General features: G+C 49.4%; 9 protein-coding genes across 9 annotated transcripts; 4 read left to right on the top strand and 5 right to left on the bottom strand.

Moving 5' to 3' along the window:
- Nucleotides 1–60: 60 nt before the first annotated feature.
- Nucleotides 61–423, bottom strand: GGS22DRAFT_183164 (uncharacterized protein; the record flags this gene model as incomplete). The annotated part of the gene is made up of 1 exon (XM_047964059.1): nucleotides 61–423. The coding sequence occupies one exon, from the start codon at nucleotides 421–423 to the stop codon at nucleotides 61–63; it is 363 nt and encodes a 120-aa protein (XP_047823654.1).
- Nucleotides 424–3,656: 3,233 nt separating this feature from the next.
- GGS22DRAFT_4349 (uncharacterized protein) lies at nucleotides 3,657–8,137 on the top strand. Its single transcript, XM_047967081.1, has 2 exons — nucleotides 3,657–4,606; nucleotides 4,699–8,137. Exons 1-2 carry the CDS (start codon nucleotides 3,930–3,932, stop codon nucleotides 7,613–7,615), a joined length of 3,594 nt encoding a protein of 1,197 aa, XP_047823655.1. The 5' UTR covers nucleotides 3,657–3,929; the 3' UTR covers nucleotides 7,616–8,137.
- Nucleotides 8,085–10,398, top strand: GGS22DRAFT_149224 (PLP-dependent transferase). The gene is made up of 2 exons (XM_047959110.1): nucleotides 8,085–8,955; nucleotides 9,052–10,398. Exons 1-2 carry the CDS (start codon nucleotides 8,659–8,661, stop codon nucleotides 10,120–10,122), a joined length of 1,368 nt encoding a protein of 455 aa, XP_047823656.1. The 5' UTR covers nucleotides 8,085–8,658; the 3' UTR covers nucleotides 10,123–10,398.
- Nucleotides 10,399–10,442: 44 nt separating this feature from the next.
- GGS22DRAFT_149225 (uncharacterized protein) lies at nucleotides 10,443–11,968 on the bottom strand. Its single transcript, XM_047959111.1, has one exon. The coding sequence runs from the start codon at nucleotides 11,606–11,608 to the stop codon at nucleotides 10,805–10,807; it is 804 nt and encodes a 267-aa protein (XP_047823657.1). The 5' UTR covers nucleotides 11,609–11,968; the 3' UTR covers nucleotides 10,443–10,804.
- A 2,489-nt stretch (nucleotides 11,969–14,457) lies between these two features.
- On the bottom strand, nucleotides 14,458–16,245 carry GGS22DRAFT_4367 (uncharacterized protein). Its single transcript, XM_047967086.1, has one exon. The coding sequence runs from the start codon at nucleotides 15,539–15,541 to the stop codon at nucleotides 14,663–14,665; it is 879 nt and encodes a 292-aa protein (XP_047823658.1). The 5' UTR covers nucleotides 15,542–16,245; the 3' UTR covers nucleotides 14,458–14,662.
- Nucleotides 16,246–19,275: 3,030 nt separating this feature from the next.
- GGS22DRAFT_149229 (WD40 repeat-like protein) lies at nucleotides 19,276–21,509 on the bottom strand. The gene is made up of 3 exons (XM_047959112.1): nucleotides 21,195–21,509; nucleotides 19,668–21,138; nucleotides 19,276–19,606 (listed from the first exon to the last, which is right to left on the bottom strand). Exons 1-2 carry the CDS (start codon nucleotides 21,446–21,448, stop codon nucleotides 19,758–19,760), a joined length of 1,635 nt encoding a protein of 544 aa, XP_047823659.1. The 5' UTR covers nucleotides 21,449–21,509; the 3' UTR covers nucleotides 19,276–19,606; nucleotides 19,668–19,757.
- Nucleotides 21,510–21,617: 108 nt separating this feature from the next.
- GGS22DRAFT_149231 (P-loop containing nucleoside triphosphate hydrolase protein) lies at nucleotides 21,618–25,371 on the top strand. Its single transcript, XM_047959113.1, has 2 exons — nucleotides 21,618–25,202; nucleotides 25,284–25,371. The coding sequence occupies exon 1, from the start codon at nucleotides 21,778–21,780 to the stop codon at nucleotides 24,763–24,765; it is 2,988 nt and encodes a 995-aa protein (XP_047823660.1). The 5' UTR covers nucleotides 21,618–21,777; the 3' UTR covers nucleotides 24,766–25,202; nucleotides 25,284–25,371.
- GGS22DRAFT_4387 (Acylphosphatase) lies at nucleotides 24,843–25,435 on the bottom strand. The gene is made up of 4 exons (XM_047967089.1): nucleotides 25,375–25,435; nucleotides 25,284–25,314; nucleotides 25,120–25,202; nucleotides 24,843–25,070 (listed from the first exon to the last, which is right to left on the bottom strand). The coding sequence occupies exons 1-4, from the start codon at nucleotides 25,384–25,386 to the stop codon at nucleotides 24,921–24,923; spliced, it is 276 nt and encodes a 91-aa protein (XP_047823661.1). The 5' UTR covers nucleotides 25,387–25,435; the 3' UTR covers nucleotides 24,843–24,920.
- Nucleotides 25,436–25,607: 172 nt separating this feature from the next.
- GGS22DRAFT_149234 (uncharacterized protein) lies at nucleotides 25,608–27,203 on the top strand (the record flags this gene model as incomplete). Its single annotated transcript, XM_047959114.1, has 3 exons — nucleotides 25,608–26,183; nucleotides 26,313–26,782; nucleotides 26,887–27,203. Exons 1-3 carry the CDS (start codon nucleotides 25,711–25,713, stop codon nucleotides 27,198–27,200), a joined length of 1,257 nt encoding a protein of 418 aa, XP_047823662.1. The 5' UTR covers nucleotides 25,608–25,710.
- Nucleotides 27,204–27,724: the final 521 nt, after the last annotated feature.

Raw genomic sequence — 27,724 nt, forward strand, 5'->3', positions numbered from 1 at the left:
TCAAGTAAATATATCAAGCTTGGGTTGGCCTCCGCTGCCACCGCGGCGTCTCAACGAGAATCAAAAATCTTCGTAGAGTGGGGCGTCTTGTATTAAGTCATAATCTTCAAAAGGAGAATCTTCACGGGCCTTCTGCTGAGCATAATATTTCGGCGTCATAGGTATCCGCGACCGAAATTTCGGAGTGGTTGGCGTTGTAGCCCTCACTTGCGATCCCGTAACCTCGCCGCGCACTCCATCTGCCGGACCGTCGCCATTGCCAGGAGGGCAGAAGAAAGAAGGGATGAATGCGAAGGAGAGGATGAAGAGGAAGGGGCTGAAGGCGAAGAGGAGGACGGCGGTAATAATGTCTCCCGTGGAATACCAGTACCCAAAGTCGGGAGGGTCGTCTATAGGACTTTGCGGACGGCTGGAGTCAGACATGGTGTTTGTTGATGGTCTGTCAACTGCTTAGATGCTCTCTATTGAGTAGAGATGATTCCTAATCTGGGGTGGGACTACAGATAAATGAAAGAGAATATTGTTTGTTATATATAGGTAATCTACGTAGATAATAGCTTCTGTATCTTAGTTTGGTCTATATTTTACGTTGTGGCGCTTCACGTTAACCTCACGAAGCGCCAGTGAGGCTTAAGATTATTCTCTTTGGTGATAAACCTAAAGGCCATATGATAATAACTTATGGATGCGTAAGCCGACTTAGTAGATACTAGACTTCGGGGTGGCTGATATTCGCGTGTATTATCTTTTAGGCGATAACCTTCTAACCTCGAATTACTTACCTACCTAGTAGATTAGTAAGTTCAGGGCGACTAGTCGTACAATTTGAAGTAACCGACACTGATGATGCCTTTGGCATGTGATTGAGCTCGGATATCTGATGTCGTTGAGATATTGAAAACCGTTCCTTTGATGAGACATCATCTTCATTTCTTATACCCGCCTATCCGAAATCTATTGATTGTCTCTAGCGTACTTACCGAGAGGCAAAACACAGTCGAGTCGACATGTTCGCTCAGCTTGTCTTGTGAAGCCACAATGACGCAAACTCTAAATTTGGCTGTCAAAAGCTGACCGGACAAGCGAGGACCGTGAGCCCGGCGGGATGGAATAAAAGTAACTCGAGAAATGATGCCCCAAGATTGCTGCCACGTGGTATGCCAGTGAACTCCTAGTGTTAGACCGATAATAATTGGTACGCCAACGTCGAAACGCGTGGCTATAACGCAAAATGCCAGGCTTGTGAGACTCTTCTCGGAAGGGATGCGCTAGAAACGAAACCTAGAGCCCGAATCTGGGCTAAGCGGTGAACTGACCTGAGACCTTCGATCACCATCTACGAGACAGCCCTATGATACATATACCCAGCAGGTGGTGTTTTGCGGCACTACTGACGGACAAACTCACCCAGTCATGGCGAGGTGAAGTCGGCAATACAGTGAAGAGAACTTGCTTTTCCTCGGTGGCGCTAATGCTGTGCCACGTCTAGACCCCAGGCGTCGATCTCGATTTGCTCAAGCCTCAGGCAGGCTTCCGGCTCCAGGGCCTCGTATCGCATGAAGAATTGCATGCAATGACGCGTTTCGGATTATATGGGCTGCGGACGGTACTTAAGATCGGCGGCTCCGCTGTTGCGGGATATGGTTAAAACAGCCGGGACGAAGAAAATAAGGGGGGGGGGATGGTGTGCCATTCGTGCGAAGAAGAACGGACGAAGAATAAACAAAATCTTTCTTGACGTGTTTTGGGCGCGCGCGAAATCCCCAGATGCTAAAAGCGATGCTAATTTTCGCGCGTTCTGTTCCCATCTGGTCGTATCTCATCATACAGCATAAAAGCCAAGGCCGAGATGGACCGCGGACTAGTTGTCAGTGGGATGCGCAGCTCATCTACTGGCTCGTGAAGCTGCGTGGCCCCCCAGTCAGACCCCGTAAGACCCGTATTGGATTTGGTCCAACGAGAAGCTCTACCGTGCTTCGCTCGGAACATTCCCTTCAACGGCTGATGGCAGGGCGTCCGAACTAGATTCCTTGCTCACGACGTTGCGACGGAGGTAGTTGACACGAGCGCGCCACACCTAACTAGCCATTGGTACAGCCTCTCGGTCTCCTTCTTAACCCATTCTGCCGTAGCTGGGCAGACCGGCATTCCTGGACCCAGCACTATACGGACACGATACTAGAATTAGTATACAAATAGGACTATCCCTCTCGCGAACTAATGAAAGGAACAAGATCGACTCTCCGTGTTATGGGAGATTGGATTTCGTGATCTCCGTAACCTACATGCGTAGTCAGGCAATGAGGTAGGACGAGTATATTCAACAGACTGATTACAGTGATTAGAGCCGGGAAAGTTGTTCGAGAGGTCGTGCAGTCGTGATACAATCATCTTATCATTGGAAGAGCTCGTTACCCAATTGATGCTGTCGCGTAACACCCGATTCAATAGTGTACTATGCAAAAGAGATGCCGAGTTGGACAAGACTTAATAATTTTTGGCTTGAGAAGATTGAATGAAGAGAAGCTTCGGTGCTGTGCTACAAGCTAATAAGTACCGTAGTCTCCGCATCTGTGTGACGGCTTGGTTTCTCACATGATGCACGGGATAGCTCCTCATGTTCCTTACATAGCAGGAAGTAGGTACCCCCTAGCTACCGCCCTGGCTAGAGAAGTTTAAAGAGAATTTTAGAAGCACTTGAGTCTAAGAAGGGACGAGAAGGAAAAGAAGGTTTGCCTAGAAGAGTGCTTGCCCATACTTTTGGGAATTTCAGGGGACTCTATCGTCAATTGTACCTGCCTCCCGTCTCCTCTTGTTCTAATAGCCTAGTAGGTGGTAGCGTTTGAACTGTCATGACTTCATCGGTATCGTCATCGCTTGTGATTGGTTAGTAATATCAAGATCACGAAGTATCGCGTACACAAATCGTTGAATATAATAGCTCTAAATCACCGTTAATATATTGTCGGCGGTCCCCTTCATATTGTATCGATTTATGTAATTGTTAGGATTGCTGGAGCCTAGAAAATAATATGGGATCCGTCAGCTTTTACCATTTCCATTACAGCATATTGAAATTTCCTTACGAGGTACGAGGTACGTATCTCAGTTTTAATTAGGCGCTAATGTAGCAAGATGCGTTGGCGTTTAAGACGGCTTCTAGGGTCCCTGGACTTTTCTCTCCGCTCTTAACGAACTTTTTTTTTTCTCTTTGTTCTGATTTTCATCCCAATTTCATATTATTAAGTACATACCTACAAGTAATAATAAAACCTGTTGTTGATAACACAGCTCTTTTCATTGTCACTGTTACTGTCGCTGTTTCTCTTCTTCTTATCACTCTCGCTGTTGGTGTCTTCGCATTTATTTGGCATTTCTATTAATGAACATTCCCGTACCTAGTAACCAGCAAAGCCTCAAATCAAAAGCCCCGGATCGAGCAGTAAGCAAGCCAACAATCCGCCAAGCAGGGATCCTTCCAGTTGATTGTTAGACGAACGATACATCTTGGGATGTATTTCATACGCTAGATTTGGTAACATCATAATCACCACAAACCGAACGACGCACTGCCACAATCAACGCCCCAGGTGCCCGATATCCGATCTACAGCTCCTTTCCCAAATCTTCTCGCATCATCTTATTATTTCCCACTCGTATCTATAATTCTTATCCAATCTTCACCTCCTACTCGCCCGCAGATCGATACAATCCCACTTTCTAGGAAGCATATCCAGCCATCCCGATTATATCTATCAGCGTCCTCCATCCCTCGCGCGCCCGTTCAATTACTGAGCTGTAGAAGTCAGTCGACTGGGCCTGACGAGACTGCTCTTCGTTCTAGCATAATGCGGCCCTAGTGGTATTAGATCCTCCCGCATTAAGCCCTGGACGAAACGCTCTTGGTAAATACTCGCCGATAACAAACGATGCGAAGTCATACCTCGAGAGTCCCCAGTACTCCTACGCCTTATTCGAGCTACACCGACGTCGATCCCGACGAGACTCAAGATGCGTATACGACAGACCGTGTTTCGCCCGACAAGATGACAGGCGCTTGTGGATCCAAGCAAGAAAGGCATTGGCCGTCTTCCTCTGCCATCATCCCAGCTAAACGACGTGTAAACTCTTCGTCTTCTGCTAGTATTATACTGCGTTCTTTGGTAGCATGTAGCTGGATTCGTACCGCTTCGGCCGTAATGGTGCCGTTCGACAACTGCCTAGACAGCAACTACATCTACACTAATCAACCGCAGGGAGAAGCCCAACTTCAATGGATCCCCTTGCATGTCGATGCCGTGTTCGATACCGTGGACCCTTCCCATAATTTAATGGTCACGGTTTGGGGAAATGTGACGGGCCGCGCTGGTAGCAGTGCACTGCCAGCATGGGATTCCACGGATTGGAACGACCCAACCAAGGTACTTAATGGGAAAATACAAAATGAGCCCGATCTGAGTGTACCGGTCAGCCAGCGCAAAGTGACTACTTTACACAAAAAAGTCGATGTCCTAACCTACGAGCCCTACGTCAACAATGTGAATTTCTGCGATAACCTCATTAATGGGACTTGTCCGCTTGGCCCCGTATTTGGTGACATATCCTCGTAGGTTTCCTACCCCTAGAAGATATTGTCAATAAAATGAGATATCGCTATTTACTTTCTATAATATCAATACTAATATATAATCTGCGTAGGAACACTTCCACTACCGATGGGCTTCCTTCGTTTAATATTTCAAATGACTTTTCTTCGACATACGCATTCACTTCGTTCTCTCCAACCTTCATTATTTGGTACGGCGATACAGCGAAAACCACGATCGGATGTGTATCTGCAATCGTCACGCCAGACCTTGGGGGAATCGCATGGCCTCTCAAATTCACCCCCCTATTTGTTCTGATTTTGGTGGGATTCGCAACAGCTTTTGCAGCAATTTCCAGTCCATGGGGCACTAGCGACGTCTTCCATTGGACCTCCAATTATGGAAGAGATCCGGACCTTTTACGTCTAGTTACCCCAGGATTTGGAGATTGTCTCCAGTACATCCAGTTTATTGTTTTGACTGGGAGTCTCACCCTGGAATACCCCGGGTTCTATCAGCCTGTCGCCAGCCAAGTCTCGTGGTCCTCGTTGATGTTTAATGAGAGTTTTGTGACTAATGCGACTCCGTGGCAAAACATAGTCGACGGTATCTATTATACAAATGGTACATACGGCCTCGAAAATATTGCACAGTTAGATGGCATGAGCGAGGTTCAAGATATCTGGGCTGGGATGATGGTATGGCTGCTTGTTATTATCGGCGCTACGCTTCTCTTGATACAGGTCGGCTTCTTTTTTCGATGGCTTCTGCGGTATATTAGTCGTGTTCCCGAGGAAGACCTTCGAGCCAAGAACATGCCCTTTTCGGCCGGCAATGTCATTCGTCTCGTCTTCAGCTATTTCCTACTACCTATAGTTGCGCTTTCCACCTTTCAGCTGGTGGTCTCTACACGATCTGCGGGTTACCTAATAGCGTTGGCTGTCCTCACTCTGGTTGTGATCATTGGGTTTGCGATATGGCTCATGCATCTCATCGCAAATACCAAACCCAGGTCTCATCTATTCGATGATTTATCGACAGTCCTTCTTTACGGACCTCTTTACAATACGTATTCCGACGAAGCCGCTGCTTTTGCGCTGATTCCGATCATATTAACAATTATGCGAGGCATTGCGATTGGCGCCGTGCAGCCGTCCGGTACCGCCCAAATAGTAATATTGGCCGTTTGCGAGGTGATCCAAATACTTACACTTCACGCGTTCCGGCCTTTCCATTCGCCTACCTCGATGAATGCTTATCATACGGGGTTCTCAATAGTCCGTTTCGTGTCTGTCATACTAATGGTTGCATTCACGCCAAGTTTGGGAATCTCGGAAGGTCAGAAGGGATGGATCGGTTATGCAATTTTATTGATACACGCCTGTGTTCTTGTTTTTGGTTTCTTTCTTAACGCGTTACAGACGATCATCGAGGTAATTGCGCGTTTATTGGGTGCTGGGGGAGACGACATCGATGGTCAGACGAGGGGTGGATTATCCAAGATCTTCGGCGCTCGTCAACTTTCCAGACGTGTGGACCGACGTGGTGGCCCATCCCGACAAAGCCAGCTTAGTAGCACTGCTATGTTAAGCTCTGAAGTCGCGACTAAGAGAGGTTATGGTCGCGTGAGAAGTGAATCAGCTGGTAGTATGGGTATCATAATTGGACCAAACCAGAGGAGTTCTAGCGCTCTGGACGCCCGGAGTGTAGACGCATATTCGATCCCGCTAGGTAGTGGTGGCGCATTTACCCCGACGACAACAACCCCTGGAGATACCAGTACCTTCTCCTTCCTGCCGTCCCCAGGACAAGCCACTCGCCCTCAACCTACTGCAGATCCCTATTATCGCCCCCCACGTGCTCGCCGAGCAACCATTGACGATGGTTCGTCGTCGCCGAATCGAACCCGTGGTTCCTTAGGCAGCGTCGACTTATCGAACCATCGGTTAAGCCAGCCCGAGCAGCAGCTTACGGATGTGGATAACAGTGCACCTTCTCCGGGGAGAATAAATCCGCCCCCGGCACCTGCACCATATATACCAGTCTTCGCTCCAAGAACAGATTACTCGACTCGCGAGGTTGATTTCTACTACGGGGTACGCGGTCCAGCATTGAACTCCGAGGGAGCAGGTCGCAGACTAGGTACGGGACCTGCAGATCCTACCAGTCCAGTGGCAAACGCTACAGGATGGCTTAAGCGCCTCTTTGGTGGGAAAACTAAGGAGAAGGGCAAGGGCTTCGAGGTAGTTAGGAGTGCTAGAATGCCGCCTGCGATGAAGGCAAGAGGCGGAGAATTTAGCGATGACCCACCAGAAGGTATTCCTGTAGCTATGGGCGTAGTACGCAATGGGCCTATAGAAAGCGACGACGAGGATGATACGCCAAGGTCGAGGAAGAGCAAGCGCACCGTGGAAGACAGCGCTGGGGGTGAGTTGCTAGATGATGACGGCGAAGCAGCTCGATCGGAAGATTCCATGGACCTAGCCGAGTTCAGAAGAGTATCTAAAGATCCTCCGCTTCTACCCGACCTGGATGCCGGCTCGAGCTTTAGGGTACCTAGCAGGCTTCCCTCCAAAGCAAGCAGACAGGCATCACAGAGGACTGTAAACCCACCGACAGAAGCCGGCGATATACCCGAGGTACCGAGAAAGAGCTCAAAACGGAATTCAAGCGTGGATCCATTAGCTGGTAGACGACTTCAACCCGTGCCATCTATAGAGCTCCCGCCGTCACAGACGCAATCCGAATCTACAATGCGCCCTGGTGGTACGTCGGCGAGATTGCCTTTTGACCGAAGTAATTCACAGAACCGCCTTTCGGTATCGTCGACAGCGGAGACGGAGGATTCTAACCCAAATCCCCCGTCTACCAGTACTGAAGATAGACCTACGAGCTACGGCCACGTCCATCATCATAATATTAGCAGAGTCGACCCCGATCAAAGGATGGATCTTCTCGGAAGCACTGCAGAGGTAGTAGGCGGCTCGAGGAAACCAAGCCCCGGCTCGTCAACATCTAGGCGAACCTGATTCTAGCTTGATCCTGAAGCATGCCTAGTTCTACCAATCATATATAATCACGTTTAACGAATTTTCTTGAGTTGCTGTATAGGATTTGATGTATAGAAAGAGTCGAGCTCCTTTTGTTCGACCTGGACTATAATTGGGAATAACAAGCGAGGCGGTTTTGACATTTTGCGGATGGGACTAGCAAGGCGCTTAAGGATCTGATCACTCACATTTCACGGCAAATGATGTTTCGATATCTTTAACCCGGTCCTTGTTTATAACTCGTTATCTACGACGAACTTTGTGTTGAGCGATGGCGTACAAAAAAGCGTAGTGAGGTACAGAATATGGTTGAAATCATGGTACATGTCGTCGGAAGGGCGTACGCATATAATGGCATGTGTGTGGGTAGGTGGGGGGAAGAGGAGGGGATTTGTAGAGAATGGAAGACTTATAATAATACCTACAACTCACGCATTGCTTACCTATACTAGTGATATAGCGAGCCTCTTATTCGATCATCCCACTCCGAGGTCCGCACTGCCGAGATTATAAACGGAACGGAGTCCCGATAACGGAGTGGGAATTGCCTTCCGGACTCCATATTTATCCCTCGTTATCCAGATGCTCTAACGAAGTATGCCCCTATCCGCCTATTGATGGCGTAACAATTGCGTATCTCAACGGGGTAGATTCGGCTTTCACCAAAGCATCTAAGGATCATCGAGCTACTAGGTTCCGGTTCAGAGCTACTAACAGATCGCCGACCTATTAAGAAGTTACTTTACCCCGCCGCCGTTGTAGGCGCATACATTGTTAGGTAGTATTAGTGGAGATCTATATCTCGACTTTCCCTGTCGAGTCATCATCTACTTTATCCTAACTATCTCTATCATATACCTTCATATACTATCTTTTAACTTCTCGCATCTGTCTAACTACCAATATTACATCTGCTTAGAACATAGATTAGACTGTCTGTTTATAGAGGACAGTCTAGATTTCTTTGTTGGAATATAATAGACGAACGGATAACCGGCCAGGAAACCGGAAGAACACGGATCATGGCGGACGGGCAAAGTAACGGGGTACCCGTACCAGATTCTACTAAGCAGGAACTCGTCGACGACGTGGTTCACGAGGCATCTATCGCAGTTCCCGTCGTATATACCGACGATGGCAAACCGACGACAACAAGGGAGTTGGCGTCCAGGCTGCATCACCTCTCGTTATCGGCGCAGAGCATTCACGCCGACGACTTCCTCAACTCCCACCAGGCCGTTGCTCCGCCCATGCACGTCTCGACAACGTTCAGATATAGCAATAACCCGGACGAGCTCAAGCTATGGGTTAACGTCAACGTAAGTTTTGCCTGTCCTTCTATCGAAATCACCATCCTGAAGTCCTTCATCTACTACCTGCCCTTTTCGCCACCTCCCAACTAACCCCACTCCCAGCCCGCCAACCCCCACGACTCACACATGTACTCGCGCGACACCGCGCCGAACTCCCTGCGCTTCGAAACAGTCCTAACCTCGATCCTCAACGGGCCCGCGCTCTCCTACAGCTCCGGGCTCTCCGCCTTCCACGCGCTCCTCGTCTTCCTCAACCCCAAACGCATCGCCATCGGCGACGGCTACCACGGCTGCCACGGCGTCATTGCGCTCCTATCCAAACTCACTGGTCTTACTACCGTTCCGCTTTCCGCGGACTTCGAAACGGAGTTGCGGCCGGGTGATGTCGTGCATGTCGAAACACCGTTAAACCCGACGGGCGAAGCGAGGGATTTGGCCAGCTTTGCGGAGAGGGCGAGGAAGGCGGGCTGTTGGTTGTGTGTTGATGCGACGTTTGCGCCGCCCCCGCTCATGGACCCGTTTGTGTTGGGCGCGGATGTCGTGATGCATAGCGGGACGAAGTATTTCGGCGGGCACAGCGATATGCTTTCCGGTGTTTTGGCCGTGAACCCCAAACACGCGGATTGGATCGAGAAGCTGCGGGCCGAGAGGTTGGTTTTGGGGTCTGTGATGGGCAGTTTTGAGGGGTGGTTGGGTGTGAGGAGTTTGCGGACGTTGGAGATTCGCGTGAGGAAGCAGAGTCGGGATGCGGAGGAGCTGGTTACGTGGTTGGCCGGGCAGGCGAGGCAGGGGGGTGAGGTGGATGATTTGGTGCTGGAGGTTAAGCATGCGAGTTTGCAGAAGGCGGATTTGGAGAGCGGGTGGTTGAGGAAGCAGATGCCGAATGGGTTCGGCCCGGTGTTTGCGGTGTATATGAGGGATCAGGAGGACGCGCGCAGGTTCCCGAGTAAGTTGGAGCTGTTCCATCATGCGACGAGTTTGGGTGGTGTGGAGAGCTTGGTCGAGTGGAGGGCTATGACGGATGCGACGGTTGATAAGAGATTGCTTCGTTTTAGTATTGGGTTGGAGGGGTTTGAGGACTTGAGGGATGATTTGGTGAAGGGGTTTGAGGCGTTGAGGAAGGAGAAGAAGAGTAGAGGGACTGGAGGTGCGAATGTAGTTGGTGGGATATGATGGATAGGTGGATGAGGGAAACGAGGTTGAGGTAGAGCGAGGCGAAGATTCATGGTGTTTATGTGAATATGAAGCTAGGGACTGGGCATATAAACAGCCTAATTAGACGATAGAACGTCGTTTTGGCTTGAATTAGATTGCTTAGAAGATTCTTCGAGTCTCCGAATCACAGATGTATTTACACCTCGAGTTGTCCGGCTTCCTTCTTCAACTGGAGAGAAGATAGATAGTCGACAGTTTAATATCCTACTTAACGTACACAAATTGATATCAGAACATGAGCCACATTGTGAGACATATCATAATAGAAGACTAGATGATAATTAAGTATATATTGAATTTTGGTAGATTCATAGTCTATCTCCTAAGAGATCTACCATTCTCCCCATAGCCCTTAAGCCAACACACCCAATCTAAGCGGTGCCATACCTTCTATATCTCATTCATCATTGAATTAAAAATCTCTATATACAATGCCACACATGGGGGGTACTATTAGCCTTCCAATACCCATGACATACCCAGGTCTTAGGTACAAACACCCCTATTACGCCGTCTAGTGCTCCTATACCCTTAAATGCATGGCAGACGGTCTGGTGCCCTACCATAACCCGCCTCTTATTAGAAAATAGTATTGCTGTAGGATCGTAACCACGTTTCCTAATCCACCGCGGCACGACACTTAGCGTTGCCGTGTTTCTTCCAACATCTCCGTCAAGCTCACCACACGGTATCCGTCCTTTGTAAGTTGTTTCAACACCTTTCTTAGCATCGGCGCTGTCCAGCCTCTCCGATCGTGACATATAATAATCGCGCCGGGCCGCACCATGCTCAGGACATGTCTCGCGTTGAGCCAGGCCCAGTTGATCTGCGGGTCGTGCGGGTAGACGCTCCCCAGCACGAGCCTGTACCCGAGCTTATCAACGAGAGCGCGCATGCGATCGCTGAAGAAGCCGGAGCCGGGACGGAAGTACTGCGGCGGCATCTGCGGGTTCGGGTCCATGTTGGCGGTGGAGTAGGCATCGCGGATGCGGTCGCGCACGGTCTCGATCTGCAGGGTGAGGTCGTCGTCGGAGAGGGCGCGCGAGGGCTCGTCGTGCATCGCGTGGTTGCCCAGCTCGCTGCCGCTGCGCACGATATCCGCCAGCGTCTCCTCCCTGCCGGGCACCTGGCCGCCGATGACGAAGAAGGTGGCCGTCGCCTCGTGCCCGTTCAACACCGCTAGGATCTCCTGCGTGTGCTCCGAGGGCGCGTCGTCGATCGTCAGCGCCACTATCTTCTTGTCCGTCTGCACCTCCCATAACACGTCCGGCCACCGGTGCGCGAAGTACCGGATCAGCGACCGCGGCGGCTTGTAGACGATGTAGAAGGGCACGAGGAGGAGGGTTAGGATGAGGATGAGGAAGAGCAGGGTGGTCATCCTCCGACGTCGGGCCCGCCGCCGGAGCTTGGAGGGAAGGCGGAAGAGCGCGGGAAAGCGCGGCATTTGCTTTCGGGTTCAAGATGGCAACATTCGTTCTGGGACTCGTTTCATCTGTCTGCCGTAAATATTACCTAAGACCTTTAGACAGACCTAGGGTAACTTTTACGGAGGCGGTTCCGATATGGAGGGTTGGTAGGATCGGCACATACGCTCTGTGCTGTCGTTCGTTATTGTACGACTGGCTCGTGTATCGTTGTTCATCTGTTCACCTGTTTATTTGTTCGTTTCTTGTCGGGATGGATATTTCATTGAAGTTGGACGAAGAAAAAGAGCCAAGAAAAAAAAGTTGGAATGCAGATGGAAAATACGTCAATCGTCAAGTACCCAAGTAACTTTAGGGGGTTTTCAGGGGGTACGTTGGTTGCCGGCTTTAATTGATCGAAACTTCCCAGTCGATCCAATCTTTTTAGCGGACTTTAGTGGGCTTTAGTGGACTGTATTCTTTTAATAGAGCATCGTCGCAGCGTCGCCATCCCTTTAGTTATCCCTTTAATTTTCATCACATGATTTCCACTTCACCCCTTTGTAGAAACATCGTTCATTCATGCCTACCTGGATATTTGATACCAAGTTTACCTTGATGACCTAGTACTCTTCTTTTATCTTTAGCAAGCTAGATCGACAGTTGTCATAGCTAGCATCTCGCACTTAGCCATAAGTGGGATGCTAAGTATGACAATAGCCGCTGGCTACACAGAACATTTCCCGGGGAATCTGGGGATGGTTCTTGATACAGCATATCAGGAGACAGGTCTACCTAGTTGGAAATAACTAGGGGCCTGGGCATGACTTATATGCTATTGCAAGCCTACGCCTAGACCGCGCTCTTCCGAATTAAGCTAAAAGCTAGTTGAGCTCGGTTGGCTCGAGCTGAATATATAGTCCAAAGGATTCATTAGGATCGAGGATCAGAACTCGTTTAGATCCTACAGACCTCCTCCGTGTCTCCATCGCCTTCGACAAGTTGCCAGATGCGATGTGGCAAGATCACCATTACGTACCTACTTAGCAGCTAAGACTGCTAAGACCGATTGTCCAACATTGGTTATGCATGTCTTACTTTACCCGTGACGATGCTCACCGGCAGCATGTCCAGGACCACGGTTTGTGGCAGCGGACTTAGCCTGCACACATAATACATATCTACAAATATGAAACAGCTCACCTGAAGAAAGGATGGAGGTTGGCTGCTGACCGGTTCTCGCCGAATCGCCGTGCCGCACGTCACCTTTATTGCTTACCTATTGCCATTGGAAGTTCGAAAGCTGAGCTGTGTAATCCTCACTAAGATACAATATATCGTCCAGTATATTGTAAGTATATTGCTTACACACAGTTTCATATTTTCGCGTGACCTCATGTCAGCACACACATACCTACTAGGTAAATACTAGTTCTACCTGCAACATACCTACACATCCAACTACGAGCCGCACCGAACTGGCCACGATCCGATGATACAGAGCCTTCTCGGATCGGCCGCCGAGCTTCATGACGCAGAAGGCGTATATCTGCATACTCCTCCGTCTGAAATATATGGGACCAAGGATCACCAGCTTACTATCGAAACTGCCTATCCGGACAGCCATAGTGGATCTCGTCCTCCCAGCTTACTTACCTCCGGCATTCGATCTGTATGAGATAAAGTTCTGATGCCCGCTACTACCTAGTTGCGCGCAAATACTTATGTCCTTAGATAAATAAGTAGCAAGCTATCTATTGAAGCCTCTTACGTTATATTCGCAATCCCCGTGGTAAGCTCGGTATTAAGGTTAGTAGGGGGAATAATTCAAGCAAGTTTGCACTCCTTCGCTTTCGGATGCTCGGTAGTCCCGGATTCTGCCACTTAGCACGCACACACAAGGCACAATTTCAGCCCAGATCGTAGGCCGAGTGACCCGTTTTCAAGTCCGCTCCAAGCCACAGGATCTAGAGAAGCTCTGCATATGTATGAATTTCCCTCCAGTTCCAAGTAGAAGATCAGTTTCAGTTCCAGACCGAGGTATGTATGTTAGGAAGACACTAGGTATATATAAGGATCCTTTAAGTGGTGCTGACCCAAGAACTGCCCTCTCCAGTAAAGCCTGACACATCCCACCGGTGCTAATCCAGAATAAGGAGGAGGCTCTTATCATCAGACCCCCCTCCCCTCCGCACTGAGGACCTACCCAAACCACCACAAGGAGGGGTCGCTTGCTATCTATAGCAAGTCAATCGATTCGAGTGTGGGGAGTGTGATGCACCGCATTACATGTATCTTTATGTAACATGCCTTGCAGAAATAGTGACATGACTGTGATCGTTAGTCAAGAATGACGCTATTCGCTCCGTGCTCGATGTGCGTTGAGTACACGTACGACGTCCGGTAGATGAAGATTAGGCCGATCGTTAGTAGAATGCACCAGAGCACACTTTACTACCCATAGAATCAATTGAGAGGAATTTATTTGCATGTTCAAAATATCCATCTACACATGCTCAGTATCACAAGTAAACTCATGGCGAATGAGTTATTCATGCAAGTATCATCATGTAAAATAATAGTGTAAAACTCGTCAATAATCATGTCTCTGCGCGCATCTTGATATTCGGTTCGTCGTTTAAAACTACCTAATCCTGATTCATAAAGAGAAAGGACGTTATCCATATGAACTAATGAGTGCTGCACTCTTGGCCCGAAGGTTCAAGAGTTGCCTCGTAGACCACAGATTGTGTGTCCTACAGAAATCCGCCTAAAACTCGCCAAATAACAGAAGAAAATGACCGCCAGAGGTCGAGTGTCAAGTGTCTCGGGGTATTAATCCACAAATCGCAAATCTGCCCTCAAACGCCCTGGGTCCCTCTTTTCGACCTAGCCTCGAATGCAATATCAACCCTAACTCCTCTGAATCCGTAAATCTGATCACCAAGTCTCCTGTACCAGGCCCGTTCTTATTCGGTAGGTTTTGTGCGTAGACTTGTATGTAAACTGTCCAATATGTACATCGAAATGCCGCGGATGGTGCGATCCCATATCCTCAGCGGCGAGATATGGAATGAAAGCGATCTGATTGCCGTTTAAATCCACACTTGAGCCAACGCGGTTGGCTCATGCTTAAAGAATGTGGAGAAGAGTCCTTGAACTTCGGCCAGGTAATCCTCGGGTCGGAATCGGCAGAGGCCCTTAGCGATGAGGTCCTGCTCTTCTTCGTCGATCACATCCATCTTCTCTTTCACGCCCAATTCCTCCGCAAGCTCTGACACTTGAGCCAACTCTTGACCGAAAGGATGCTGCGAGTCGGGATAGTCACGGCGGAGACTGGGACGAGCTGGGGGTGGCGATACGACCATGGGAGGCACTGCGGGTACAATAGGCGAAGAAATCGAACCCTTTCGTGAAAATGAACCCGACGAAAGGGTTGTGGCTGTCGTTGAGGTCGATGACGAACGAGAAAGAGAAAAGCTCGCCTTGGTGGAGACAGATTTGCCGGATTGGTTGGAAAAGCGCGAGAACTTGTTAGCCAAGTTATCCATAGATGCCTTCTTAGTGTGCGATGGCGAGCGCTTAGGGATCACTGGAGCCTCGGTCGGAACTGGAGCCTGCTTGTTACCCGGGGCGACAAAGTAGCATGAAAGGTGGTTAGGCTCCGGCAAACCAGATCGGTCTACAGACGGTAGATCGGGACTCGTCGGCGGCGACGATGCGCTGGTACGGGGAGTATCAATAGAGGAATCATCAGATTTGCTAGATTCGGTCGGGGAAGCCTCTGATTGAGGGTATAGATCTGGCGCATTGTATGCGAGCATGTTGGTTGTGTGTGTGAGCTCCATAGGGCCAGAGATCTTACTGCGGAGGGAGATGGAATTGTTCCTGGCAGTAGTGTTGCTCCGCTGCGGCAGTATGCTGAAGTCTTGCGACTGCTTTCGCCTCGTTGTGAATGCGCGCGCAAGAGACATCTTGACGGTGGGTTTTTGAACCTCTTGATGATATACAATATCGGAAGAAAACGTGTCTCTATCCTGGATAACTTCCAGAATATGAAGCAACACACTTAAAGGCGCCTAGTCCCGGCGTGCTCGGATTTATGTTGTGTCACTTGGGAGCGGGTATCCGACAGCGCAGATCTCCAATATAAGCTGATAATTGGATCAGTCAGAAATCGCGCTCCTACAACTTTCTCCGAGCTGCGCGAAGCCGCGAATCCGCTTTCGAATGCCAAACCCTCTTCACAAAGGATGTGCGAGGGGAGCAGGTTAGAAACCTAAAGCTCGTGGCTAGAATTGACTGACGGTTGACAAAGTCGGGTAATGTGACAACCCTAAGTTGAGCGAAAAGCCGGAGTGATAATAGCACACTAAGACTTGTCTTGTTAATGTGCTAGATGCCGCTTTTGGACGCGCGCTCAACAGAAGCTTGTGCAGGGAACGATGTTACCCTGATTAGGCAGGTGGACAGTGTGGTTGGTTCTACCGAAACAACCTGATGTGATCCTGTGAGATCGCGGGGTCTCGGTCTCCCCTCTAAAATCAGGTGTATCGTTACCTTGAATGACCAAGCAGAAGCGCCTAGTGATGGGCAAGTCTAGTCCAGCTGCGAAAACGTAAGGTTGCCGTTACTTGTCACTTGCTGAAGCAGCAACAGGTTGACGGTTGATTTTCCGGAGTTCCTGATAGAGTCAAGGTGAATAATAAGGTGACCTAAAATGAGGTGGAGTCGCCGCAACGAAGTGAAATGCGTGTGTCGATTGATTGTATGACAAGTGCAGTCGACCCTTTTCGACCCTTTCGAAGGTTTGTCGAAGTATGATGTATGATATCAAACTCTCACAGTATTCCTTAAAGTGATGGCCTGTGGAGCTTGTCTTTTCCTTTTCTTTCTTTTTTACTTTCCGCGTATATCCACACAAATCTACCGTCAATAATGAAATTTTGTCGGTTGATTGTTCGAAAAGAGAGATAGTAGTTCTTAAGTGTAAGTGATCTCCACGTTGTTTGGAGTTTTGATGCTAAAAATGGGATATTGAATGTACTAGAACGAAACAGTGAAACAACCAGGTTCCTGATTTGACCAAGGATCGATATTGGCGAGAAACGTCGTCGTCGTATGTGTTGTTAGTGAAAGTAAGGATTGAATTCTGATCTCAAATCGACTTGTTAATTCGTGGCCGGCGACAAGTTTGGGTGAGAATCAAGAAGAACAATAGTGAATGAATGATGAATAGGAAGAATAGTCCCAGTGGGATGGGAAAGTGGATAGAATGAGTGGGATAAGAGGTAAAAGACAAGGTAAAAGGAGAGTGCAGGCACTTTAGAGATGAAAAGGATGGCGACGAGAAACGATAATAAAGCGCATACAAGGGGACGACATGGGAAAGAACATTGAAGCCCTAGGGGACCTGGTCACTTACAGGGAAATGGGTGCGAGCTTAGGGCGGAAAGTATCTGCTAAGTTACAGGTACTAATCAATCCCGTAAATTTGTGTGTCACATGTAGGCAAATCTATGGCTTTCACGGTGTATAGGTGACCCAAACACTTTGTCAAAGTACATCTGCGCATGTCCTCCCTACCGGGGTTTGAAGTATCCACTCATGATTAGTGGATTTAATGGAGGTGGACTTTACTAACAACTTACTCGCAGCCAACTGCACTGACCCGTCCAGATTCTTTGTTCTTTCACCTACAGACAGACAAGTCACAGTCACAATCTCACAATCTCAATCTAACAAACATCCATCTAAGACGCATATTCCCTTTCTTTGATTATCTTGGCCACTTTCATCACATTATTATATATCATCCCTCAATATCTTAGTCAACCTAGTATAAATCTTCAGCTAGGGCTTAGGAAAGAAAAGACAATCTGATCGATCGACGGTGGTACCTGAGGACTAAAGAGAGACAACGACTTCCACTACAGTGGCACTACGACGACCTAAAGATCCCTGTGGAGTTCCCTAATGATTTTTTTAGGCGCTTCCTACTTGGAGAAAAGTGCGGGACGGGAACCCAGGCGAATCTAATAAACAGGGACCGCGGATTGGCCGACGAGTGCCTTTTACCCCTGGACCCTAAATGCTGGGCAGGTTATGGGCTGCCGAATCAGGTGTCTAGCCTCTAAGAGGGAGCCTTTGTTCTTGATTTTTATTAGCTACCTAGGCTTTCCGGCGAGTCTCCCGACTTACCACCGTGGGCGCCGTCCACCGACCCTCCACGCCACGTTGAGCAGCACACAATATGCAGGTACCAACGCAGTTCTACCCAATTGTATCGAAGCAAACATCAAAGAACTCAAGAATCTTTCACCTCTCCTCGCCCAACTCACCCTCCATCGCTAACATACAGATATGACATACTTTTTTCTATTGATTGCACAACTCATCAAGTCATCCCGATTAATGCAACATAAGATTGCACCGTTACGTGGCCATCATTCTGACGACGTCCATGTACTCGGATCACATTCTACCACCTCAAAGAGCTTTTAGTTGCTTTGGTTGGACTTGGTCACAAGTTGATTTAGCAGGTCTGGCCACTTTCTTCTCGAAATAGAGAACCTGAATCGTGCATTTAATCCCACAAGACAAAGACTGGTTTAGTCTTGATCAGTTTTCAATGCGCTTGAATAAAGGTCTGACCTTGCAATTTACCGCGCCAGGTCCCAAGCCTCCACCGTCGACATGGATCTGATAAAGCCTGCAAGCCCACTGACAGAATCGTGCTGATCGTGGGAACGGTGGCCTGTGAGTGGGCGAATCTCCTGAACGCTTTCGCAGGAACCGGGGATCCCCCCTTGCCCTCTAACATATCAAGTTGATTGCTCGGTTTTCGACAAGACTTTCCCGTTTCGGGAAGAAGCAGAGAGAAAGAGAAGAAAGAAAAGAGGAAACAAACTGACTAGGGTTCCCGCAGTTGAAACCGACGAAGCCATGCTAAAGGGCACGCAAGGCGTTAATTGCGGAGAAATCCTCATTGGCTACTTGTTCTCAGCCATCATTGGCTGTGGCTTCTCGGGTGTTTCACCTTCAGGCGCTCTCTTCCAGTCTCCAGACCAACCTCTGATCTCTTGCTGGTTTTGTCGCCGAGAGAAAGCGGCCCCACGAGGCGGCGTCGTAATCAAGGTGCCGGTCCTATCGGCTATGATTGTCCTATCCTATGTCAGTAAGTGCGCACAAACTGGACGTGCTCTGCATCGGACCGCCCAAACCTGCAGTGGTCGTCGTCACGATAGCATCTTATCTCGTATCCAGTGCGGGCATTCTTCTCCCTACTTGGTCACAGCTTGGTCACAATTGAGGGAACCAAATACTTTTCTGCCCCTCTCTTCGATGTTTCTGACGATGTTTCTAACCTACCTAGATGACATGTACATTTGCATGTACTAGATGTACGTACTCTAACCACGCACGCTGGCTTACATATTGTTTCGCATGGTTGTCCATGTCTCTCCCTTTCAAGAGGTTAATTGGTAAGGGGGAGTTGTATGTGCCACATAACTCAGCCTTCGCCTTCGCCAGTTCGGCGTTTACTTGTTGGCCTCAATATCCATTGAAATTAAGATTTCTAGAATCTTTCGTAATTTTCAAAACTGGTAACGCAATTGAATATTCAGGTAGGTAACTTCGGCGAACTCATTGGCTGTTGGCTCCAATTGAGAGAAATAATCAGCCAAGCCACGAAACAATAAAGCGATAAAATCAATCATCATCTAATAATTCAGCTATTCCTATGCTCGTGTAACTAACATCCCACTGCGATGCAATTCAGAGGCTCGGCAGATCCTACGATCTCGCGATCTGGCAAGACATACGACCCGATATCTCGATTAAGGTAATGAGATGGTAGCATTCATCTGTACTGTAATTATTAGGCGAGCTCTCGAAAAAAAGGAGCAACGATGATGTGTTACACATCCCTTCTAGTTTCACCCACGTACCCCGTTTCCCAACTTTTGCTCGCCTTTGACACATTGACATGTTTATAAATAAACCCGGCCTCGAACTGGTTCATCCGAAGACTAGGTAGGTTGGTTTGAAACCAGAAACATGTTTTCTGGTCCGTGTAACTCTAACCTTACCTTAGGTGAGCACCAGACTGTCGAACCAGAAATGCGTCTAGCCGCGACATCTGATCTAGCCGCGAGACATCCATGGCCCACAGCCCCAGTCTTGACTTTAATCCTCATCCATAGATTCCGGGTCGCCGTTCTCATCCTCGCCGCCCTCATCGCCGTCGTCGGAGGAACTCTCGTACTCCTCGACGCCGATTAATCTCTCCTTGATGTCGCTGGTGGCCCTGTCCTTGTCGGATATCTTGTGCGCGAAAGCCTGGCGCACGGAGAAGTTGGTGCTGGTGTCCCAGACGTGCATGGTGCCCTTGCTTCCGGCGACGGCGAGCCGGAACGCGACCTCGGCGTCCGGCGCGAAGTGCGCCGCGAACACCTTACCGACGTCCAGATTACGCGAGACGACCATGGCGGGGCCCGTGGGCTGGATGTTCCAGAGCTTGACGGTCTTGTCGGTGGACCCGGTGGCCATGAAGCCCGGGATGTGGGCGTTGATGTCGAAGGAGGAGAGGGACTCGTCGTGGGCCTGCAGCGTCCACACGGGCTTGCTCGCGGACGGGTTCGGCGGCGCGTTGCGGATGTCGTGGTAATGTATGATCCCGTTCTCCGTCGACACGTAGAAGAAATTGGGGTCGTGCGGGTCCCACCGCACGTTCTCGACGTCGCTTTCCACTCCCCATCGCGGCGCCTTGGCTTCGGGCGCTCGCATGTCGGATGCGACGATCGTGCGGTCGTAGCTCCCGCTCAGAAGCACTGTAGACTCGACCGCGTGCCATGCTAGCGAGCACACTTTGTCTGTGTGGTACGAGTAGGACTTGGCGCACTTCGCCGTGTGCAAGTCCCACAGCTTCACTGTCTTATCTGCCGACGCGGAGGCTAGTAGGTTTCGGTGTTTCCGGTTGGCGGCTAGGGATAGGACCGCGTCGACGTGGTACTCGTCATTGGCCTTCTTCGACTTCTTCTTTTTCTTTTTCTTCTTTTCTGCCTCTTGTGGGTTTGCGCCTTGGCCTAGGATCGCATTGGGATACATGCAATCTATGGTGTCCAAGTCCCAGACTTCGATATCGGGGTCCATTGTACCTATCGCGACGAAGTTCGCTGTCGAGTCTTTGTCGACGTTGGATTTCGATACGGGGATGTCGAGCCACTCGACACAGAGGGGTATCGCGGGGAGCATGATGTCGTGGTGTACGTAAAGATTGTCTGCTTCGTCTTCGTATACGTAGACTTCGAGATGCGCAAGCTCGTCTTCGACTTTGGCGGCTAGTAGGAGGTTGTCTGTTGCTAAGATTTGTAGTTCTTCCCTATCGTCATCCTCGTCGACATCTCCCTCGGGTATAGTAATATATGGGTCGTCTTTGTTGGATTCGTAGTATGCAAGAGATTTTATGTTTCCAAACATATCCATGCTTTGGCCCTCGCCATCTTCGTCGTCGTCATCGTAATGTTCTAAATCGTACTTCTTGAGGTCATCGTCATCAACGTCAATGCTTTTAGAAAATTAGTAGCTAGTCGAGTATAATAACGAGAACGAGTGTTAACTTACTCTTCAACGTCGCCATTCTCTGACGAGGGCTTGTTTTTTGAATCGACTGTGTCCTTCTCGCCGTTCTTCTCATTTGTCTCTTCCTCTTCGTCTCCATCTTGCGCATCTTGTAAATCCTCATTCGCATCGTCTAGCTGCAGCTTGGCTAGACTGGCTATCCTCTCAAACTCGTCCTCGTCAAAATCGTATTTGGCAGGGAAGGGCGCCGCAAAGCCTCGCGGCACCCACGTCGATGTGGTGATCATAGTAGACATGGCTGGCAATTAACAATCTGAATTATATTAACCAGATCGTTGTCCTGGGCGCAAAAAAATCAAGATCTTAAGCCCCGCGAACTTTTGAATTCACAAAAATTCGACTGTAAATTTTAGCGGGGCTGCTCCTATCGATAAGTACAGATAAGAAAATCGATCTAAGATCAGCGCTAAAATGACAAGGTACGTAGGTACCTATTACTGGGTGATGGGCTCACCTTCACTTTTTGTTTTCTTTCCATCGCCTAAATAAACTATTCAGCACCTTAACCCGCCGGTGACAATCAAGACTCCCTAGGTGGTCTATTCAACGAAAAATCTTTCCAAGAATGGATAGGGAAGATAGAAGCAGCTCCAAGAGACGGAAGCTAGAGTTCAATCCCCTTCGTTCCGACGACCGCTACTCTTCTCTTCCAAGCCGAAGTCATCCTTCTCGACCGCAAAATCGCTTCCAACATAGCTCCAACTCACGCGCTTCCACTCCTCGCGGCCAATCTCATTATGCGTCAACTCCAAAACAACAAGAATTCGATGGTCCGGAACCGCAAGTGAGCTTAGAAGAACAAAATGCCCTCGACCGAGATTGGTACGCTGGTGACGAGACTGGTCATACCTTTGGCGATGATTCCCATAATCCATTCGGATCGTACGATACCTCGTGGGTCGAACAGCAACAGCGAGAGGCCGAACTGATCGAGAAAAAGTCCGGAAAGCATATGAATGCGCGTCAACTGCAAAGGCAGAAAGATAACGATGCTTGGGAAACTAATCGCATGCTTACGTCTGGTGTCGCCCAACGACGAGGCTTAGGCGATGACTTTGACGATGATAATGAGGGAATCCGCACTCATTTACTTGTCCACGATCTTAAACCCCCTTTTCTAGATGGACGTACCGTATTTACCAAGCAGTTGGAACCCGTCCCTGCCGTGAAGGATTACCAGAGTGATATGGCCATATTCAGTCGTAAAGGTAGTCGCGTGGTGAAGGAAAGGAGACAGCAACGGGAACGGCAACGACAAGCCCAAGAGGCTACTAATATGGCGGGTACTGCGCTTGGAAATCTTATGGGTGTAAAGGAAGACGAAGGCGACAGTGCTCTACCAATAGCCACCGAAGACGACGCCACGAAATCTGGAGCCAACAAATTCAGTGAGCACATGAAAAAGAATGACGGCGCGAGCGAATTCAGTCAGAGCAAGACATTACGTGAGCAGAGAGAATTCCTGCCCGCATTCGCGGTGCGAGAGGATCTTCTAAGAGTCATTAGGGATAACCAAGTCGTTATCGTGGTTGGTGAGACTGGTTCGGGAAAGACGACGCAACTGACGCAGTTCTTATACGAAGAAGGATATGGAGAACGTGGTCTCATAGGTTGTACACAACCCCGACGAGTCGCAGCCATGAGCGTGGCGAAACGAGTGGCTGAAGAGATGGAGGTCAAGCTAGGCAGTACGGTTGGTTATGCTATCCGATTCGAAGACTGCACTAGTAAAGATACTGTCATCAAATATATGACAGATGGTGTTCTACTTCGAGAATCCCTGAACGAACGAGATTTGGATCGCTACTCATGCGTGATTATGGACGAAGCTCACGAGCGAGCCCTGAATACGGACGTGCTAATGGGTCTTTTCAATAAGATACTACAGCGCCGAAGAGACCTCAAGCTAATAGTCACATCAGCTACCATGAACTCGAAGCGATTCTCGGATTTCTTTGGTGGAGCACCCGAATTCACCATTCCTGGTCGAACTTTCCCTGTCAATATCATGTTCCACAGGTCGCCAGTTGAAGACTACGTTGACCAAGCCGTTCAGTCGGTGCTTTCAATCCATATATCACAGGACCCTGGCGATATTTTGGTGTTCATGACAGGTCAAGAAGATATTGAGTGCACCTGTGAATTGGTGCGAGAGCGTCTCGATGCTCTGAAAGATCCGCCCAAGCTCAGCATCCTTCCCATCTACAGTCAAATGCCCGCAGATCTCCAAGCCAAGATCTTCGATAGGGCGCCACCCGGAGTTCGGAAATGTATTGTGGCTACGAATATCGCAGAAACTAGTTTGACAGTCGACGGTATCATGTATGTGGTAGACGCAGGATATTCCAAATTGAAGGTATACAACCCTCGAATGGGTATGGATACGTTGCAGATTACTCCAATATCGCAAGCGAACGGCGGCCAACGAGCAGGTCGTGCAGGTCGAACTGGTCCGGGCAAAGCATTCCGTTTATACACCGAAAAAGCTTACAAGGATGAACTTTATATCCAGACGATTCCCGAAATTCAAAGGACGAATCTCAGCAATACAGTGCTATTGCTCAAATCTTTAGGTGTTCGCGACTTACTCGATTTCGATTTTATGGATCCGCCTCCGCAAGATACCATTACCACTTCTCTTTTCGACCTTTGGGCTCTAGGCGCGTTGGACAACCTCGGGGAACTGACGGATCTAGGGTCTAAGATGAATGCTTTCCCCATGGACCCATCTTTGGCGAAACTTCTTATCATGTCCGAGGAGTACGGCTGTAGTGAGGAGATGGTGACTATTGTCTCTATGTTGTCCGTCCCTAACGTCTTTTACCGTCCGAAGGAACGGCAAGAAGAGTCAGATGCGGCACGCGAAAAGTTCTTCGTACCCGAGTCTGATCATCTTACTTACCTTCACGTATATTCTCAGTGGAAAACAAACGGCCATTCCGACGGATGGTGTACCCGTCATTTTCTACACCCAAAGTCCTTACGCAGGGCAAAGGAAATTAGAGATCAGCTTCTAGACATCATGAAGATGCAAAAAATGCAGATGATCAGTTGCGGCACGGATTGGGACGTCATTCGCAAGTGCATCTGTTCGGGCTACTATCATCAGGCAGCTAAAGTCAAGGGTATCGGGGAGTATATCAACTTGCGCACATCGGTTACTGTGCAACTCCATCCTACAAGTGCGCTCTATGGTCTTGGCTTCTTGCCGGACTACGTTATTTACCACGAGCTTATCCTTACCTCGAAAGAGTACATGTCTACAGTGACATCCGTTGATCCTCATTGGCTCGCCGAGCTGGGCGGCGTGTTTTATTCCGTAAAGGAGAAGGGATATTCGGCTCGGGAGAAGCGCATTACCGAGACAGAGTTTAATCGCAAGATGGAGATCGAGGCCAAGATGGCAGAAGATAAGAAGAAATATGAAGAGCAGAAGCAGCAAGAGGAAGAACGGGCGGCGAAGAAACCCGCGGTAAAGAATGGGACTAAGAAGATTATCACTTCCGGCGCGGTGAAGAAGCCCGTGGCTAAGAGGAAAGGAAGGGGATTCTAACAATTTAAGACATTTTGAATACAGGTAGAAACCATATCTTTACAATGATATGAAACTGGGGTTATGTTACGGCTTATACGAATACAGCTTATACCCCTTCACGTTGCGGCTTCGTCGAGGTTATATGTAGGATACTCTATGTTTGGTCTCATCCCTTATCTCCGGACCTCGAAGCGGGACTCCCCTTCTTGCACATCACGGGATTCTTTGTCGAGTCGTACAACATGAGCATGAGTCGGGCCTCTGTCGAGTTCCTTCAGAAACGACTTGATGGAGTCTTCTTCTCCTTGGGCCTCGCCTTCGACCTAGATTGTGTGAGTGCATCTAATACACATTACAACGAGATTGCCTTACTTTGCCATTCTCGGTATTTCGGCACCACCCGGTGATGCTGTGCTCTGCTGCCTTCTTATGGGCGAAATATCGGTAGCTTACGCCTATCGTATTGTGACGTCAGTCTTGTAGTCTCTATCTACATACTCCGCTAGCCATCAATGTGGAGTTGAGGTTGTTCATACCTTGGACTCGGCCATGAGCCAAGAAGTAAACCTGGATCCGTTTAGTCCGTAATCATAACATTAAACTTATCTGAAGCAGAATCCCACATACTCTTTGTGACATATTGAGGGTTTAATTATGGTTGTAGCAGATTACATCTAGGAATACGTATAGTATGCATGGTTCATGTATGGCTTCGGACATACAATGACGGACTTATCTACGGGGGGATCGGTCTAGAATCGATAAGCGGCATATCACCGGGTAAACTAAATACTTCCGAAGACCGCAGTCTAGACTCAATGTTACACAGCACTTGGACTTTCAATCATTTCAATGTTGTACGTACTTCGTACCTAGTACATCAATCGCATTGATTTCTTCAACACTCGAATCAATCCGACCATCCATGAATTAATCTCCTAAAAGCGACAGCTAGCTTTCATCATGGATAGCGCGACTTCAGAAGCGACGCCGGAACCTCAGATCGTGCCACAGGTAGTCTTCCGAGGAAAGAAGAGAAAGACGTACAGGCAACGACCCGAACCGATTAGCGATGCAACCACCATCAACAACATCAACGAAGACGCAACGAATCCCGCAGAAACGCCGCGATCAGCGACCGCATCAGAAAAACAAGCCGAAACCACCACCGCGACAGAAGAAGAGGGGGAAAATGGGCTACTAGTAAGCGAGGTCCTGCGCCTCCGCAATGCGCGAAAGGCACGGCTAGGCGGCGTCAAGTTCGGCGGCCATCCCGATGCGCGCGCGACAAGTGGTGGTGGTGCTGACGATATGCTCGACGACCTGAGCCTGATGATCCGCGAGGAGGAGGGCAAGGCGATGGACGTCGCGGCCGGCGTGCAGAAGCGGTTCGCGCCGCAGACGGGACTGTCTGCCGAGATTGTCAATAAGCACATGTGAGTGTCGCCTCTTTCCCCTTCTTTCTGTTTATGTTCCTATTCACGCTCTTTCTGCCATGTCAATGGCACTGCCAAATTCAACTCCGATTATCGTATCATTGCCTGCGCAGCTGCTGATGGAGCAAGGGAGGAATACATAGAATCCGAATTGGCCAGGCGACACCACGCAGTCGCTTCCTCGTCTTCCAGCGTCCCTACCCTACGAGGATCAACCTTAACCGCACCGTCTGCGTCTAGCCAACAAGTCAAAGAGACAAACGATAACACCACAACATCAACAACAACAACAACAACAACAACACCCAGACCCGAACACCCGCACCGCGCGCTGCAAGGCCAGCTCATGGAAATCGACCTCGGCGATGAAGCGCGCAGCCGCAACGAGGCGCTAACCGAGCGCGCCACGCGCCGCTTCCTCCACGGCGAAACAGCCGCTGCCGACGACGAAGACGGCGACGCGAGTAGTGGTGCTGGCGGACGCCCGCGGAAGGTGCGGTTAGGCCGCGATGGCAAACCCTGGCGACCGAGGAATCGCAGGACGAGCGATGATGTGCGCAGGGACCAGTTGGTCGAGGAGATTTTGAGGGAGAATCGATGTGAGTGCCCCTCTTCCCATCCCCTTTTTCTTTCCTATGTTGGGTGGTATGGATGGTGTGTATGGTATGGATGGTATAGTACAGAAACACTAACACCCCCAAAGTAGACGTCTACGAAACCCCCACACCCCCCGCGACCGCGACCCCCGGTGCCGAGGGCGCCGAAGCGGCAGACGACCGGATTGCGGAGGAGTTCCGCCGCGAGTTCATGGACGCGCAGGCCGAGCGCCAGCAGAAGCGCAAGAAGCCGGCTAATGCGCCTCCTGGCGGCGGTGCGGCTGGAGCGGGTGGAGGGAAGGGCCAGAAGGACGAGGATGTGCTGAAGGGACCGAAGCTTGGGGGGAGTCGCAATGTTCGCGCTGCTATGCGGAATTTGTTGCTTGAGAAGGCGAAGGAGGCGAAGAGGCCGGGGAGGTGAGCGTTGGGTTGGGAAGGGATGGGAAGAGATGGGTAGGGTGGGTAGGGTAGGGTAGGGGGAGATGGGTGAGGCGAGTAATACATATGGATCCATGTCTGTTATGAATGACCTGGGGAGTTGTGGTGGTGGTGTTGTTGTTGAATAGGGAGGTGGACGTTGAATACGTATACGTAGGTGTATATACGACATTGCCTCCGTCGCTCATAGGTTCTAAGGGGCATAAATACAGCCCTATCGGTTTATTTTTACGCTTTTTACTCGGATGTATTGTGAAGTCGGAGTATGACATTCATCTCTGTGATTTGTTTCCCAAGATATGGAGTCCTGCTATCTAGTATCTGGGACATCAGGTTACGGCATATGCACATTGAGTTTACCTATCTTCTCTGCCTAGGTAGACATGTTTCTTACTATATAAGTAGGTACTTACCTGTTCAACGAAGTCTGAAATCGATACGCCTCCTAGGAGATCAGCTCTCAGCATTGTGATTTTACGAATAATCAGTTTGGGCGGGCCAAGATCT

Source organism: Annulohypoxylon maeteangense, assembly GCF_022496945.1.
Source record: "Annulohypoxylon maeteangense strain CBS 123835 unplaced genomic scaffold GGS22scaffold_1, whole genome shotgun sequence".
NCBI lineage: Eukaryota > Fungi > Ascomycota > Sordariomycetes > Xylariales > Hypoxylaceae > Annulohypoxylon > Annulohypoxylon maeteangense.